Here is a 16,091-nt window from a genome sequence, read left to right as displayed (position 1 = left end):
CCATAGCAGAACTTGCCAGGAATGGTTGCCAGGCCTCTCTTCTCCATCCATAGCAGAACCTGCCAGGAATGGTTGCCAGGCCTCTCTTCTCCATCCATAGCAGAACTTGCCAGGAATGGTTGCCAGGCCTCTCTTCTCCATCCATAGCAGAGCTTGCCAGGAATGGTTGCCAGGCCTCTCTTCTCCATCCATAGCAGCACTTGCCAGGAATGGTTGCCAGGCCTCTCTTCTCCATCCATAGCAGAACTTGCCAGGAATGGTTTCCAGGCCTCTCTTCTCCATCCATAGCAGAACTTGCCAGGAATGGTTGCCAGGCCTCCCTTCTCCATCCTTGGCAGAGCTTGCAAGGAATGCTTAACAGGCCTCCCTTCTCCATCCATGGCAGAGCTTGCAAGGAATGCTTAACAGGCCTCCCTTCTCCATCCATGGCAGAGCTTGCAAGGAATGCTTAACAGGCCTCCCTTCTCCATCCATGGCAGAACTTGCCAGGAATGGTTGCCAGGCCTCTCTTCTCCATCCATGGCAGAACTTGCCAGGAATGGTTGCCCGGCCTCTCTTCTCCATCCATGGCAGAACTTGCCAGGAATGGTTGCCCGGCCTCTCTTCTCCATCCATGGCAGAACTTGCCAGGAATGGTTGCCCGGCCTCTCTTCTCCATCCATGGCAGAACTTGCCAGGGATGGTTGCCCGGCCTCTCTTCTCCATCCATGGCAGAACTTGCCCGGAATGGTTGCCAGGCCTCTCTTCTCCATCCATAGCAGAACGTGCCAGGAATGGTTGCCAGGCCTCTCTTCTCCATCCATGGCAGAACTTGCCAGGGATGGTTGCCAGGCCTCTCTTCTCCATCCATGGCAGAACTTGCCAGGAATGGTTGCCAGGCCTCTCTTCTCCATCCATAGCAGAACTTGCCCGGAATGGTTGCCAGGCCTCTCTTCTCCATCCATAGCAGAACTTGCCAGGATTGGTTGCCAGGCCTCTCTTCTCCATCCATAGCAGAACTTGCCAGGAATGGCTGCCAGGCCTCTCTTCTCCATCCATAGCAGAACTTGCCAGGAATGGTAGCCAGGCCTCTCTTCCCCATCCATAGCAGAACTTGCCAGGAATGGTTGCCCGGCCTCCCTTCTCCATCCATGGCAGAACTTGCCAGGAATGGTTGCCCGGCCACTCTTCTCCATCCATGGCAGAACTTGCCCGGAATGGTTGCCAGGCCTCTCTTCTCCATCCATAGCAGGCCTCTCTTCCCCATCCATAGCAGAACTTGCCAGGAATGGTTGCCAGGCCTCTCTTTCCCATCCATAGCAGAACTTGCCAGGAATGGTTGCCAGGCCTCTCTTCTCCATCCATAGCAGGCCTCTCTTCCCCATCCATAGCAGAACTTGCCAGGGATGGTTGCCAGGCCTCTCTTCTCCATCCATGGCAGAACTTGCCAGGAATGGTTGCCAGGCCTCTCTTCTCCATTCATAGCAGAACTTGCCAGGAATGGTTGCCAGGCCTCTCTTCCCTATCCATAGCAGAACTTGCCAGGAATGGCCTCTCTTCTCCATCTAGGCGTGGCAGAAGAACTTTAACTATTGAGAAAGTGCCTCCAGAGCGCAAACGCCTGTCAATACGCCTAGCATTCAAGTTCCTGACTATGAATATGTGGCCCTGGGCACATAAGCACTAACAGGGACCACGGTGTCTTGGCATTGCTTTCTCTCAGGGCGTGTCGGTGCTGCTGTCGCTGCTACTCTCAGCAGACCTTTAACCGATTGTAATACTCCCGAAAGTTCACGGGGCTCGAATGCCTTTTTTCCAACTCCAAAAGGACGGAAAAAGAGGGTCGATTTTTTTTTAATGGGGGGGAGGGGCCCTCCACCCCCGTTTTCTTTTTTATAAAAACCTTTTTATGCATTCTACACTTAAAACATATATAAATAAATAAATTTAAAAAAACATGAGACCCCCTTTTTTTTCGATTCTTTTGGATTCGAACAAAAGGACATTCGATCCTTTATTTTAGATCCTTTGACTGGACACCGAACAAACCACAACACCTGGCACTAAAGTCTGTAATTCCCAGGCCATAAAAAGCGTGTGCTAAATTATTGAAACAAGACTTGTGAACCCAGCCTTCAAAGGTAACAAAAAGCGCTGCAACAAGCTGATAGATGCCTTTTTGTAGTTGGGTCCTCTCTCTCGGTTGATTTCAAGAAATACATACGCAGGGCCTGATTTACAAACGCTTTTTTCAATGGGGGAAAACGCTTTGTAAATCAGGCCGCCAATGGACTCATCAAAACTGTCATACAAGGGTGGGGGTTTGTGTTAAGGACGGACTCCTTCGTGTAGTGTGACCCAACAAAGTCACACTCAGAATGTGTGAAACAGTGCCTCCCAGTCTGCAGGGGGCGCTTGAGGGTGTGCAGAGCAGAACTCAGCACAGGACAGGCCAGGTGAAGAGGAGACTCTGCATTCCCAGGTGTTTGGAACCAGGAGTAGAACTAAGTGTGGCACAATGCTAAAGGCATCGAGAGCGAGGGTACGGGTGGGCTGGTCTTCTTGAGGGCCATTATTCATTATAGTCCACCAGGGGTCACATTTTCCATACTTTGCCGTGTGTTTGTCTACGAGTAATGTTGTCTCTTGCTTCCAGAGAGTACTGGCGCCCCGTACGCACCGCATTCATCCCTTGCCATTGAGGGCACAGGAGCGCCTTATGCCCAACATCCGGCTCTTGCCGCATCTCTACCCTCCCCAATGATTGCCTCCGGGGAGCCTGTTGTGGTGCCTGACAACCTACTTCAGCAATGCACGAGCAAGCCTGTCATTTTCAAAGGTAAGTTTGCCTGAATAAGGCTTTCCCCGATGACATCCCTCTAAGTTACGTCTAGTCAAGAAAATACTAACCAAACGCGAAATGGGTACAAAGTAAAACAAGCAGTGGAAATGCCAACAGCTTGGGCTTGTGTGTGGTCATGGGAAAGGCATTTGCCAGGCACAGCCGTAGAGGTATTAACTGGCAAACGATGGTAGCAGGTGCTTAATGGTGCGAGTTCTGGACAAATGCCTAATACTTATACACTAGCCAAAACTGTTGGCCTTGCCAATGCTTGTTTTTAACAGGCGTTCAGTAAAGGACACACATAGTGGTTATAAATCACTGACTGAAGGCAGTCCTGGTTTAGACGTTTTTATTACACCTGTAGCAGGTTTACAACTCTAATTAAGTCATTAACTCTTGGAAGACTGCTTTGAAAAAACATCAGCATGCACTTCAAGAGCACAGTTTGATTGTAAGGCTTGATTAAAGAGGCTCAAAGATTAGCGTGGTCCTGGGCAGTCAGTGGATGGGCAACTAACAAAACAGCTTCAAGCTCTGTGTCCCTCCTCATATGCCATTTCTCCCGAGCTGTACTCTAATGTAATCATTTTGGCTTAAAGTTGGCACTGCCACTTAATAGCCAAAACTAAAAAAAATAAACATTAGGGAATGGTGGCAAGGAAGTGTGCAAAGCAGAGAGAAGGTATTTTCATCACCCCCTCCCTCGAGCCCTCCCGCCTGCTAAGGACAAAAGGAGAAATACAATGACCTTACAAAAGTCCAAATGCAAATGATATGTTTAAAAAAGTCACATGGAACTATTAACGTTGCCTGTATCATGAACTCTAAAATGCAAACATCAGACATCATGAGCACCTGGAGACTATGGAAATGGTAATGGTGCGCGGTATAAGTCAATCTAACATAACATAACATCATGTCTGCCTTTCGTGTCTTTGCCCAGATCTACTAAAATATAGGTCAGTCTGTTTGGATCAGTTCTAGATGCACGTGCTTTGCTCCCATCTAGTGGTTAGATCAGGAATCATGTCCGAAAGTGTGCCAAACAATCGTATACATGCGACAAGCAGACGCAGCTCTGTGTAGTTTTTAGCCTAGTGTGATGTTAACCAGTTCTCCATAAAATGCCGTGATTCCGCAGTATCCTCAGATTTCTGTCTCTGCCTTCAGATTAATTCCAGGAATCAGCAGATCAGAGGCACTGCTGCTTGTGTGATGTGTGATAGTGCACCCGGAAGTGGGAAGGGGATTCGCCATCATCACTGTCCACTACGGCGATCGTTTCACGGCAACGGGCAGGTTCTGTAAATGTTTGTGCATTGGGTTGGTTGTGCACGCTTGTGATGAGGTGTAGTCGGTCTGTCGTCCCGATTCTAGAAGTGACTGGAATAAGCACTGCAATGTTTGCCTTGCATCTGCTAATGATCCCAACTGGGGTTGTTTGGCGAAGGAAAGCCGTGCTGGCTGTTTCTCGTGAAGGTTGTGTTCAGTCTTAAGCATAGAGCATTTGGTTTCAGAAAGTATCCAGGAGCGTTCTTGGGTCCTGACCTTGCTTGCTACGGTCCACGGCAAGGTCAAAGGTTAACCAGGTGACTATCTTCACAGCCATGGAGATTCGTCAGTGAGTTGGGTGCGTAGGAATGGTAGGTGAGGCGAGGGTCTCTCTGGATCTTTCAGAGGCTGGCGCCTAATGGAAACAGAGTGAGAGCACAGTGCTTTAAGTGGGATTGGAAATCGAGGGGATGGGGGGCTCTAACACATTGCAGTGCAATATTTGGGCAGGGGGTCTGGCTCAGCTCCAAATCCCAAGTAGCTAGTACAGCTTTAAAAGAGGTGGGGCCTATGTAAATAAAGGAGGGACCAGACAGACCCTTTCATGCGAGCAATGATAGGCCTTTAACAATGTATTGCGTATAATTCATGTGCTGTACAATTATTGGTCAAATGAATATATACAAATTTAAAATAACATTTGAAATCAAAATATATCAGCGTGGCATGCAGCCCTGCAGTTCTTTTGACAGATTATTGATTCTTCTCGACTAATTAAAATCATTGTAATGACAATACTTTCAATACAATGTGTTGCAAAAATCAAGCAGTGCATACTCTCATAATTTCCCTTACATGTTTGAAAACAAACGAACTCCATGTGTCTTTAACTGACATTGTGATTTTAAACATTGCGGGTAGTGGCATCTCCTGGCGAAGAGCCTTATTGCCACTATTCTTTTTATTTACATTGCTACAGTGAAAGAAATCTGGTCGGTCAAGTCAGTTAGGCGAGCCCTGTAGAGCCCTGGCTCAAGGGCAATATTTGGAGAATGCCTCTGCTGAGCCCTGGCTAGCCCCAGACCACTTAAAGCCCTGAGAGAGCAAGCAGCCTGCATGAAATTCACATTTGACTGCTTCGGTGCCAGAGTTTTACTCGCATCTAGGAATATATCATTGAATGAACACGTTTGTGAATTACACGTCACTTCTAAGGTATTCTCCAGGGGCTGAATGATTCAGGCCATTGGTTTTGAGGGTTCTGAGGCACCAGATACCTTGGCCTTGCATTTGAGTGGAATGCTTTGGATGAATTGTGCGGATTTCTGAATGTATGGAACATTCAGGCACTGCAAACCTAAATAGCAACTTCCCATGAAGAGTCCGCAGAACCAGTTTGTGAGAGCCTTGTAGTATCTGCACAAACATGACATTGTTTAACACTGTACACACGGAAATGAGGAGAAAGCTATGCCGCCGGTGTACATTAGATTAAAAACTTAATTATACTTGAATGCATTGTCAATTATTTATGAGCGTCTTGCCATGGACAAGGATTTATCACAGAGAACATATTAAGAATATGAAATCCTTCTTAGTGGTATAAAGCCTTCCTTAAGTCAGAAGGTTAAATCAGATTCCGATCATGTGGCATGGCGCACCATCTAGATGGGCTCAAAGTAGCTCAGATGGTATCCAGTGATACAGTCGCCTGGGAAATGGCCTTAAGGGGGCAACATTTCCCCACATTTGCACTCCCAAGACAATCAAGCACTTTCCCCAAATATTTTACGACTGGAGTATGTAATAGTAAATTATACCTGCCCTAGAGTATGTGGAAGGCTTTTGGGGGGTGCAGGAAACAAGTCCCCTCCCTGGCAACTTTTTCCAGGTGACATTATCACATAGACCCGCTCAGATTTTTTAAATAGGCCTAGTCATCACTATCGCATGACAGTGCTCTAGTCTGTACCATGTTATTACACTTCCCCATTAGAGACTTACAGATATTCTCCACAATAACTTCACAGGATTCTTTAGGATTAAATAGCCCAGTTAAGTAGAGCTAAGGTTTTCAAGTTCTTGAGTGGAAAACCTTTTCTGGATGTCTCAATGAGAACGTAACAAGCATAGACAGATCACAAAAAAAATTAAAAACGATTTTATAAGAGGAAGAGATCAAATGTAATTCTGAAAAACTTGGAAGCCATTCTAATTTATGGTAGTCTAAGTGCTTCCACCCTCACTAATCTTCGAGTAAAGGACTTACATTTTTCAAGTCTGAAAACAAAATGGAAGGAAGAGCAGCACATTGTGTTTATATAATCCACAACATCTGGGCAAAGGGAGCAAAGCAACGGACTCCAGGGGAAAAATATCAAATCACACAATGAAATGTATGTGTATGTCATCTTTTCTGTAAGGACGCCCATTGGCTCAACTGGACGATGACCATGTCAAAGGCCGCTGACAGGTCAAGGAAGGCGCAGGTTACATTGCTTTCCTATGTATTTGTGCTCATGTTCTCAAATGTCACCCAGTAATGCATACAAATATTGTTATGGTGACACCAAGACATGAACATATGTATACAAGTGTCATATACATGCTAGCATGTTTTTTTCTGTTGCTTTTTTCTTATATTGGCACATTCTTGTTGCTCTTCCTCAGAGAAGGGCATCTGTACCCTTGACGTGTCCAGCATACGTAACTCTGCCAAAGGAAATCGCACCCTGACAATCAATACATTTCTGTGTTTTCTGATTTGTGAACACCCACTTATAGCTTAAGATGTGCATCCTGGAAACGTGTGCAATTCATCATGCCAATAATTATGAAAAGAAATGACTTTGGCTATGCCATGATTTTTTGTTCCCCTTGCAGGCCACGGAAACTTCCCTTACCTTTGTGGGAACCTAAATGACGTGATCGTGAGCCCCCTTTTGCACACCTGCTACTGCAACTCGCAGTGTATACCGAAAGCCTATGAACATTATGGTGGCTCGGCGGTATTGCCAATTTCGGAGGAAATGCAACTCTTGCTCACAGTCTATTACTTGGTCCAGTTGGGTAAGAGTTCTTTTTCTAGTTGAATATCATCTTCCAAAAAGGGTTTCTTTTCTTTGTGATACAGGCTCTGCTGATCTTTCCATTGCACGTTTTTCACTGGAAAATTGTTGGGGAACCGGTGTAGCTTTCCTTAGAGCCTCATCCTGATTTTATGTTAGGATATCCGCCTGACCCTTTTGAAAAAAGAAATGTCATACTGAATCCCATGTGTGGTGGGTAATCGAGAGTCTTTAGTTGTATGTACACCTCAGAAAGTGCCACAACTGGGGAACATGTGACATCCGTATGGACAACATCTTTGTCTTGTTTTTCAGTCAAGAAAACTACCTTAGTGACAGTCATCGAAACCCAGGGTTTCTTTTACATATTTCTGCCCAACCACACCACATTTTGTTAACTTTAGAAATTGGCTGGCATTGATTTCACAACAAAGAAGCCATGCCAAACAATTTTACAAGATTTGTCGAGATGAACAATTCTACTTTCCTAATTGAGCTTAGGCAATTGGAAAACTGTATCCGCCTGATATCAAATCAGTATTGTCTGCGAAGAGTGCAACTGCATCGTGCCCCGCCTACAAGACATGGTCCTTCCTCCAGTTGTGCACATTCTCTAGTGGGTCAGTCGGTGCCCTGCTTACCGGCAGCATCTCGTTGTCGCTACCGGAAGAACAGGAGGCCAGTGTTGCTACTGGGGAATTTTGACTTTCCAAATGTACAAAGTTTGGCGGCTAGGTTTCCTGAAGTAATTCAGTTGCTGTACATTAAACAGACATGTCTGAAGTCTGTCTACCATATCCATCATCCCCTGGGCAGCTTTGCGGCTCTACAGCAACAGGCCACAAACTGAAACATCAGTGCAGACATTTCTTGAGGAAACAAAAGGATGTTGAAAGCAGCTTGCCTAAGAAAGAAAGAGTGCCCTGCCAGAGTCGAGTAGCCAGGCTGACGACTGGCAAGGACTACCTGCTGGAGCGTAGGAGAGATGCTGATGAATAAAACCTGCTGAAAGACCGCAAAAAACATTTAATCTCAACCTCTGGGAAGGATATGCACAGAGCCATTCGATGACAACACTCAAGCGTATTGTGGGGCTCAGCGACAGTTCGCCAACACTGAGATCCTAAGCTTTGGTAGTGAGGGAGAAACTGTAAAGGGGAATGGGTATTATTGACAAGTGAGTGTGATCACGCCTTGCACATCACTGCAGGAAATGTCCAGAGTGCCATGCACCTTTCTTGAGGAGCCTCTAGTGGAGGTTCACAAGTGCATGCCCACAATTATTGAACATTGTAAGGAGGGAAACAAAAGTGAGTTGCACCGTGGAATGTGCTGTCATGGGCCTCACACCCCATCACCAAACCTTGAATATTGTAAAGAATCAAGCCAAGCTGCTTCTGTGTCCTGAAACCAGAGTGGAAGTTTTCCAAGTGCATAGCAGCAACCATTGCACCTCGTGTGGAGAGAATCCGAAGTGGGCTGCATTCTGGGAGCTACACTGAATATCAGCAAGAAAGGGATCCATCACTTTGAATATTGTAAAGCACAAAGTCGTATCCTTGTGCAAACTGTAAGCAGTAGGGAAGGTCCCCGAGCTGGTATCAACGAGCATTGAAGATTGCAATAGTTGTATGTAAATAGCTGTTGCACACTGTGAGGTGGAAAGAAAAAAAGCATTGCCTCCTGGAATGTGTAGTGAAGATTTACAAACGTATATATTGTAAGGTGTGCAGCCAAACCACATTACACCCTGGCGTCCGAAGTGAAGGTTTATTTTGTTATTCATTTTTAATTAATAATGTCCTTTGATTGCCTTAACAACCTTTCACATGCATACAAAAATACAAAAACACCATTCATTAACTATACAATTCATTATACTCAATACCATGTACATTTTAAAAATCATATTAAAACATTAACCATGAATGTCGCTGACACCTTTTTAAAGTAACATGCACAATTTGCCGCTTTTGCTAGTTTACCAATTTTAGCTAAAAATGTTAGCACCTCAATTGTTAGGGCTGTCTCCTGGTGACTTGCTGCTCTTTGCCAAAAGTGCTCTGAGCTTAACCAGTGCCCGTCATACACGCAGCGCTCAAAACTTTACTTTCTTAGCTTCTGCAATGCATGGCATTTAATAAAAGATGTTCTAAGGTCTGTACTCCGCCCATCATATTGCAGAAATTCCAGTTTCTTGGTATCACAGCCGGCTTGTTGCCAATGGACTGAATTTCTTGAGTTGGAATAATATTCAGTCTGAATCTGAGAAACAGATCTCTCCAATACCTAATAGGGAACTTAGATAGATAAGCAGGCAGCTGTCCAAGTGGCTTATCTAAAATAGAGAAACTTTGATAAAGCTTTTAAGGTCTCATTTTCTCCATAGTACAGATCCAATCATGTTCAGTTAGTATTCTCTTAATCAATGGAAGACTGGTACTCAAGTCATTATTAGTGCAGTGTATGTTTTTCAGTAAGCCTTCAGCATAAAATCTAAAATCTGTCAAGCCTGGGGTTTTATTGCCCAACATTATCACATTTAAATTCTCATAAAAAAGACTATGGAGTAGGTAGTAATAGTTTGTAAAACAATGATAAAGTGTTCCTTTTGTACCACAGCTAAGCTTGCTCAGGCATCGTTCAAATCTAAGGCTATGGGGATTCCTAAAGGAAAAATAAGCACCTTCTTCCAGATTTGGCCCTCAAGATAGTCCCAATTAAAGTCTCTCAACTGATGCTCCACTTCCATACCATGCAGTAGAGCCGGGACAACTTATAACTTATAAAATTCAATTAGTGGATGAATAGTAAATCTGCCAAAAAAGTGTGGATTTTCCTCGCCTGATAGGCAATTTGCTCAGCTTCAGCCTTAAATTGGTCCACTATTACCTTTTCATTTGCTGTAGCACAAATATGAACTCCCAGATCTTTCACAGTTTTTACAGGGCTCCGTTTGCAGCTGTTAATAAAAGATCCAAAGCGATACGGTTCAACGCTACGCCTATCAAAGTGGATAATCCCTGACTTTTTTACATTGATGACAAGCTTGTTTTTCACAGCAGGGTCTGTAGTAGTGTCTATTAATCTCTGCAAACCTAAAGGCGTTAAATTAGCCAAGATCACATCGTCCGCGTATTCCATCCATGTTACTGGCAAATCATAGATTTAAGGTCTGGCAAGCGACACCAAAATCAGGTAAGTCTGACGGGTAAAGGTTGACATCCGCCTGGAACCAAAACCATGCACAAGGAAAACACCTGAGGGATCGTCTTTCTCTCAAAAATCTGGAACACCCTCCCAAAAGAAATACGAAATAGAAAGGACCACCTAAAATTCAGGAAACGACTCAAAACCTGGCCAGATGATAAGTGGGAGTGGGAAAACAAAGTGCAGTGGACATAGTGGAACAGATTAAGGCTAATCCATGAAAGGGTGCCCGTAGCCAAGTGCTGGTTAGGGATGCTGGGGGAGACTGATCAAGGGTGGCCCTGGCCCCCGAAGGCTCCTAAGAGACCAGGCAACAGTCTCAGCGGCAGAGGGATATTAGCAAGGTAGGGAGAGAGTGAAGGAGGAGAAGAAAAGGACAGTCTTGAGAAGCTTCTGTAACTTAAGATCCAGCTCAAGTGTGCAGGGGCAGGGAGGCCATTCCAGAGGGAGGCTCCTGCCGAGGAGAGGGATCTAGCTCTCACTCTCTCCTTGGAGAAACATCTGACCTGCAGAGAGTTGGAGCTAGAGGACCGAAGGACTCTAGCAGGGGGGTATTTAAGGAGAGAAAGCTGGATGTAGAGAGTCCCATTCCCCAGACAGCCCTGTGGATGATGCAAAGGGTCTTGAATTAGATCCTTGCGTTCATCGGGAGCGAGTGGGGAGATTTTAGGGCTGGAGAGATGCAGTCCCTGGGCTTGAGTCCAAGGATAATTCTTGCAGCCCTATTCTGGATTAGTTGCAGAGGGCAATGGGAGGAAAGAGGCAGATTGAGGAGGAGGCTGTTGCAGTAGTCCAGTCTAGAGAGGACCAGAGCTCTGGAGACATTCAGCTTCTGGGGGAAGGTGAGGAAAGGGAGAATGCCTCTGAGGAGGTGAAGCTGAAAGTTGAACTTATTGGCAAGGTCTGTAATGTGCAGGGAGAAGGAGAAGGAGAGAGAGGAGTCAAAGATGACCCCATGGTTTTTAGCCTCACAGGAAGGTGAGGGCAGGTGCCCAAGCAGGGTGGCCAGAGGGTGGGGGAAAGAGGGAGCAGGTGCCCCAATGAGAAGGATCTCTGTCTTACTGGCATTAAGCCAGAGATCACGAGCAAAGCACCACGCCTGAATGGCAGTCAGGTATGAGAGAGGAAGGAGAGGAGGTAGAGGATGGAAGCCAAAGGAGAGCAGTGTGTCATCAGCATAGCATTGGAAGTGAGGAGAGAAGGTGGAGATCAAAGGGGCCAGAGGGGCTAAGTAGATATTGAAAAGCCATGGCGATAGGATAGAGCCCTGAGGGACGTCACCGGTAGAGAATGAGGTTGAATATAGGAAATGGGCCAGTTGCACTTGGGAGGGTCCATTTGAAAGGGAGGAGGTCAGCCATGCCAGTGCCCGGTCCATGATGCCAAGGGTATCACAGAGACAATTTATGAGGATGGCATGATTGACTGTGTCAAAGGCAGAAGAAAGATCAAGGAGGATCAGAACAGAGGGAGAGTTGCGACTAGGTTTGAGAGTAGGTCTTCACAGTGTTCAGGAGAGCAGTTTCCGTGCCTCTGGATGCTCTGAAGCCAGACTGGTGGTTGTGGAGGCAGCCAGCTAATTTAGTGTGGTGGGGCAGTTGGGGGATTACCAGTTTCTCCATGAGTTTGCCCAAGAAAGGGGCGATAGAGATAGGGCATGAAGGGTCTGCAGATGGCTTTTTTAGGAGAGGGTGCACAAGAGAGTGCTTGAGGGGTTGTGAGAAAGCCAGTGGCAAAGGAGTGATTACAGAGGTCAGCCAGGGAAGGAGCGAGGGAGGAGATGTTGCCCTTCATAGTTCTAGAAGAGCAGGGGAGCACCTGTTTGGAGGAGACTTTCATAGAGCGGACTACTCTAGAGATCTTGTCCAGTGCAATGGGAGAGAAGGAGGACAGTATGGGAGGGATAGAGGGGGAAAAGGAGGCAATAGAAGGGAGGGGGTCGTGGAGGAGAATCGATGACAATGAGGACAAGATGTCCTGAGTTTTGAAAGAGAGGTGGGTGGCCAGTGCAATGCAGTGGGCCTGAGAAAGCGGAGGAGAGGAGTAGACTGCAGTAGGAATGGTAAGTTCCAGATTTTGAAAAGCTCAGCAGTGTTGTTGGTGGCCCCAGTGATGCAGGCTTCGACATGAGCCCTCTTCTTGGATTGGATGGTGAGACGATATTGCCTTTGGTGCAGGTGGCAGGCCAGCTTGTCAGAGGATGTACTTGAGGCCTGCCACTTCCACTTAGTAGCTTTGCACTTGCGTTTCAAGTCTGCCAAGTCGGAGTCATACCAAGAGTTGCATTTCGAGGCAGGCTCCATGCAGATCCTCATGACAGGGGCAAGGATATCCAGAGTGTTGGAGATGGAGAGATGGAGGTTAGCTAGTGCAGAGTCAGTAGGAGAGTCAAACGTAGGGGAGGGAGGAGGGATGAAGATGGTGGCAAATGCAGCGACTGACACATGCTTCATTGGTCGAATGACGGAGAAGGAGATTGGCAGTGCGGGCAGAGGCATTGTCAGGGGGCCAGGGAGCTCAAGGTTGGCGGGGAGGAGGCATTGGTCAGACCAGGAGATCAGAGTTGTTAGAGGGTCGGAGAGAGGGATGTCTGTTGAGATGAGAGCATCAAAGGTGTGTCCGGCAGAGTGGGTTGGGCCAGAGGGAAGAATTGTGAGGAAAAGAGAGTCACGGAGTTCACAAAAGAGTACAGTGGTCAAATCCGGGGAGTCGAGACAGATGTTGAAGTCCCCAAGGGAAAGAAGTTTTGGGGGGGACACGAGAGAGGAAGAGAGAAAGAGGGTGGTAGGTCCGGGGGCAAGGGGTGTAGATAGTGGTGACAGTGAGGGAGAGGGTAGGAGAGACGGACAGCCTACAGACGAGGCATTCAAAGTAGGAGTGGGATTGAGTGGTGAATGACGTTGGCCGGAACCCACTCAGCCACCCAGACCATGTGGGTCTGCAATTGGACAGGATCTTGTAGTATTCGGGAGAAGAGTGTCAAAAACAGTGACAGAGCTGTCCTTGAACCACGTCTCAGTGAGAGCAAGGAGGTCATGGTCAATGTCTTCAAGGAGGAGACAGATGTCATTAGAGTGCTTGACAGTGGAGCGAGAGTTGAGTGTAGCTATGTGAAGCTGGTTGCCCCCTTTAAATGTTTTCTGAGGGGGTAGATGTGTGGGGTACCCCAACCGGAGGGTGGAAAGGAGGGGATGGAAGACGGTAGGGGGGAGGGAGGAGAAGTTGAAAAGAGATGGTAGATGCCTGTCAAGAAGGAGGAGGTTGGGCTGAGAACCCTGGGCCACGATAGTGCCATTTCGATGGACCTTGATGATGCACCTGGATGATGGGAAGCGTGCCAAGAGCACTTCCCATCTGGTACCACCATTAATGAGTGAGGAAGAGAAAGGGGAGAGGACAGAGACCATAAGTGGAGTCCATAGGTCAGGAGAAAGAACGGCAAAGAGAGTGTCAGTAACAGTCTGTCCGGAGGAAGCATTGATGTAGGTGTCGGCTATGGGAAGACCAGGGTTGGAGATCAGGAGAGCCTTCTTAAGTTTCTTCCTTCCAGACTTCGTGGGAGAGGGAGGAAAGGTGTTGGAGAAGCAGTTAGAATAGATAGGAGGGATGGAGAGTGCCATAGGGACGAGGCGGGGGATAGGATCAGAGATGTACACAGGGGAGAGAGAGGGACAGAGTTTTGAAATGCTTGGCAGAACTCACCAGGCAGCCTAGAGGCCAACAGGAGCAGAGGAGACCAGCACAATAAAACAACAAGAGCCCAGCTATACAGGGTTGTAGAGGTTATTAAACAATACAGAAGAGCAGAGCACTAAAATGCAGTACAAACATATACTTTCCAGGCCCCAAAAGCACACCTAGATTCGATTTCGAAAGCATAGCACTGAAATGCAGTACAAAGATATACTGTGCAGGTCCCACAGGCACACCTAGATTCGATTTAGAAAGCAGAGCACTAATATGCAGTACAAACATATACTGTGCAGGTCCCAAAGGCACACCTAGATTCGATTCTGAAAGCAGAGCACTTAAATGCAGACAAACATATACTGTACAGGTTCAAGGGACATGAGAACAGGCACATTTAGAAAAACAGCATTTTGGTTTATAACATATTTTTATTGTTTTCTTAAACATAACATCAAATCATTAATTTCCCAATCAACCCCCCCCCCCTCCACCCCTCGGAAGAGTAGGTTCACTTGCGGTTATACTTTCAGGGGAAGTATATCCGCCGAAAATGTCTGAGATTTTAATATTGTGCGGGCACCATTGTTCTATATAGTCTGACTTCAAGTAATCCAGCACTGCCCCCCACTCCTTCGGGAAGGAGTTCTTCAGAACCTGGAGGTGATATGTTATCTTTTCCATTATCATTTGAGGCCAGACTTTTTGTATCCAGGTAAATACTAATGGCTGGTCTTGTTTTTCCAATTTTGGGCAATTGTAGCCCAGGCTGCAGTAACGCAGTAACTAGGCCCATGAAACTTCTCCAATGTGCTTTGTGGAGTCTTTTGGCCTGTAGGTCCATAAATCCGCACAGCCACACCCGCTCCCCCATTTGGGCTGCATCTGGGAACATTTTTGCCATTTCCGTTTGCACTTCCCTCCAGAAGCCCTTTACACCCTGACAGTCCCACCAGAAATGCCTCCAAGTGCCCTTTTCCGGGCACCCTCTCCAGCAGCGATCCGACATTTCCGGATACATTGATTTGACCCTCTCTGGAGTATAATGCCATTGCGTGATGAATTTGAGCCACATTTCCCTGGTCTGGACCGCCCGGGTGAGTTTTGGGATACCAACCCACAGTTCCTCCCACTGCTGTCTAGAAATGTCTTCCCCCAGCGTGCCCTCCCATATTTTCATGTATGTCCATTTGATTTCTTCTTCTGGTGTATTAATGAAGTGGTATAGTGTTGACACCAGTTTTCTGTCGCCGGGATTGGTTATTAAATATTTTTCAAAAGGTGTTAGATCCCGTGCCGCTGCCTGAAATATTTCCGGGGTGGTGATCTAGTGATTTATTTGCTCATATTTATACCCGTCTGTCAGATTCCAAATTTTTTTGCATTCTGCAAATGACTTTAATTCTTTATCCTGTATCATTTCTCCGATTTTCCTGCATCCTGAATCTTCCCATTTTTCAAATCCTCCGGAGGCGCATCCCGGTGGGAACAGTGGGTTTCGACATATGGGTGTAAAGGGGGCCAAAGGAGTGGTCATGATTCCCTTCCTGGTTTGATCGTCCCATGCATTAATGGTGGTTTTCATGACCTCACTAATGCTAACATTCGGATGTCTGTGTTGTTAGGTCCTCCAGGGGGGTACTAGCTACCGCCCTGTCTTGCATTACCCAAGAGGTACGTTGGTCCTCCCCCAGCCATTCCCTCAGGGCCCAGAGTTGTGCAGCTTGATAATATTTCTTAAAGTGCAGGAGTGATAGGCCCCCTGCCCTGGTCGGAGCCGTCAGGATGGCCCTGGCAACCCTAGGGGGTTTCCTGTTCCACACATACATCGAAATAGCCTTGGACAGTGATTTAAAGAAGGAGTTTGACACTGTCACAGGGAGGGCATGGAAAAAATAAAGCACCCGGGGAAGAATGTTCATTTTTACTGATTGGATTCTACCCCACCATGAGACCCGAAGTGGGGACCATCTGTCTAGATCCTTCTTTACACTTTCCAGCAGGTGAGGATAATTGCTCTTGTATGTCAG

The 16,091-nt window shown here is 46.7% G+C and overlaps 1 protein-coding gene across 2 annotated transcripts in view; it reads left to right on the top strand.

The window, feature by feature from the left end:
- Positions 1–16,091, top strand: part of GREB1 (growth regulating estrogen receptor binding 1) — a 627,979-nt gene that overhangs the window by 310,257 nt on the left and 301,631 nt on the right. For both annotated transcript variants that reach the window (XM_069605957.1, XM_069605956.1), the window contains exons 9-10: positions 2,636–2,818; positions 6,980–7,165. In XM_069605957.1, coding sequence (XP_069462058.1) covers positions 2,636–2,818; positions 6,980–7,165 — 369 coding nt within the window. The remainder of the gene's footprint in view (positions 1–2,635; positions 2,819–6,979; positions 7,166–16,091) is intronic.

The sequence above is a fragment of the Ambystoma mexicanum genome, chromosome 4p (genome assembly GCF_040938575.1).
Source record: "Ambystoma mexicanum isolate Mex_15411 chromosome 4p, UKY_AmexF1_1, whole genome shotgun sequence".
In the NCBI taxonomy this organism is placed as follows: domain Eukaryota; kingdom Metazoa; phylum Chordata; class Amphibia; order Caudata; family Ambystomatidae; genus Ambystoma; species Ambystoma mexicanum.
This window is presented reverse-complemented; position numbering and strand designations above follow the sequence as displayed.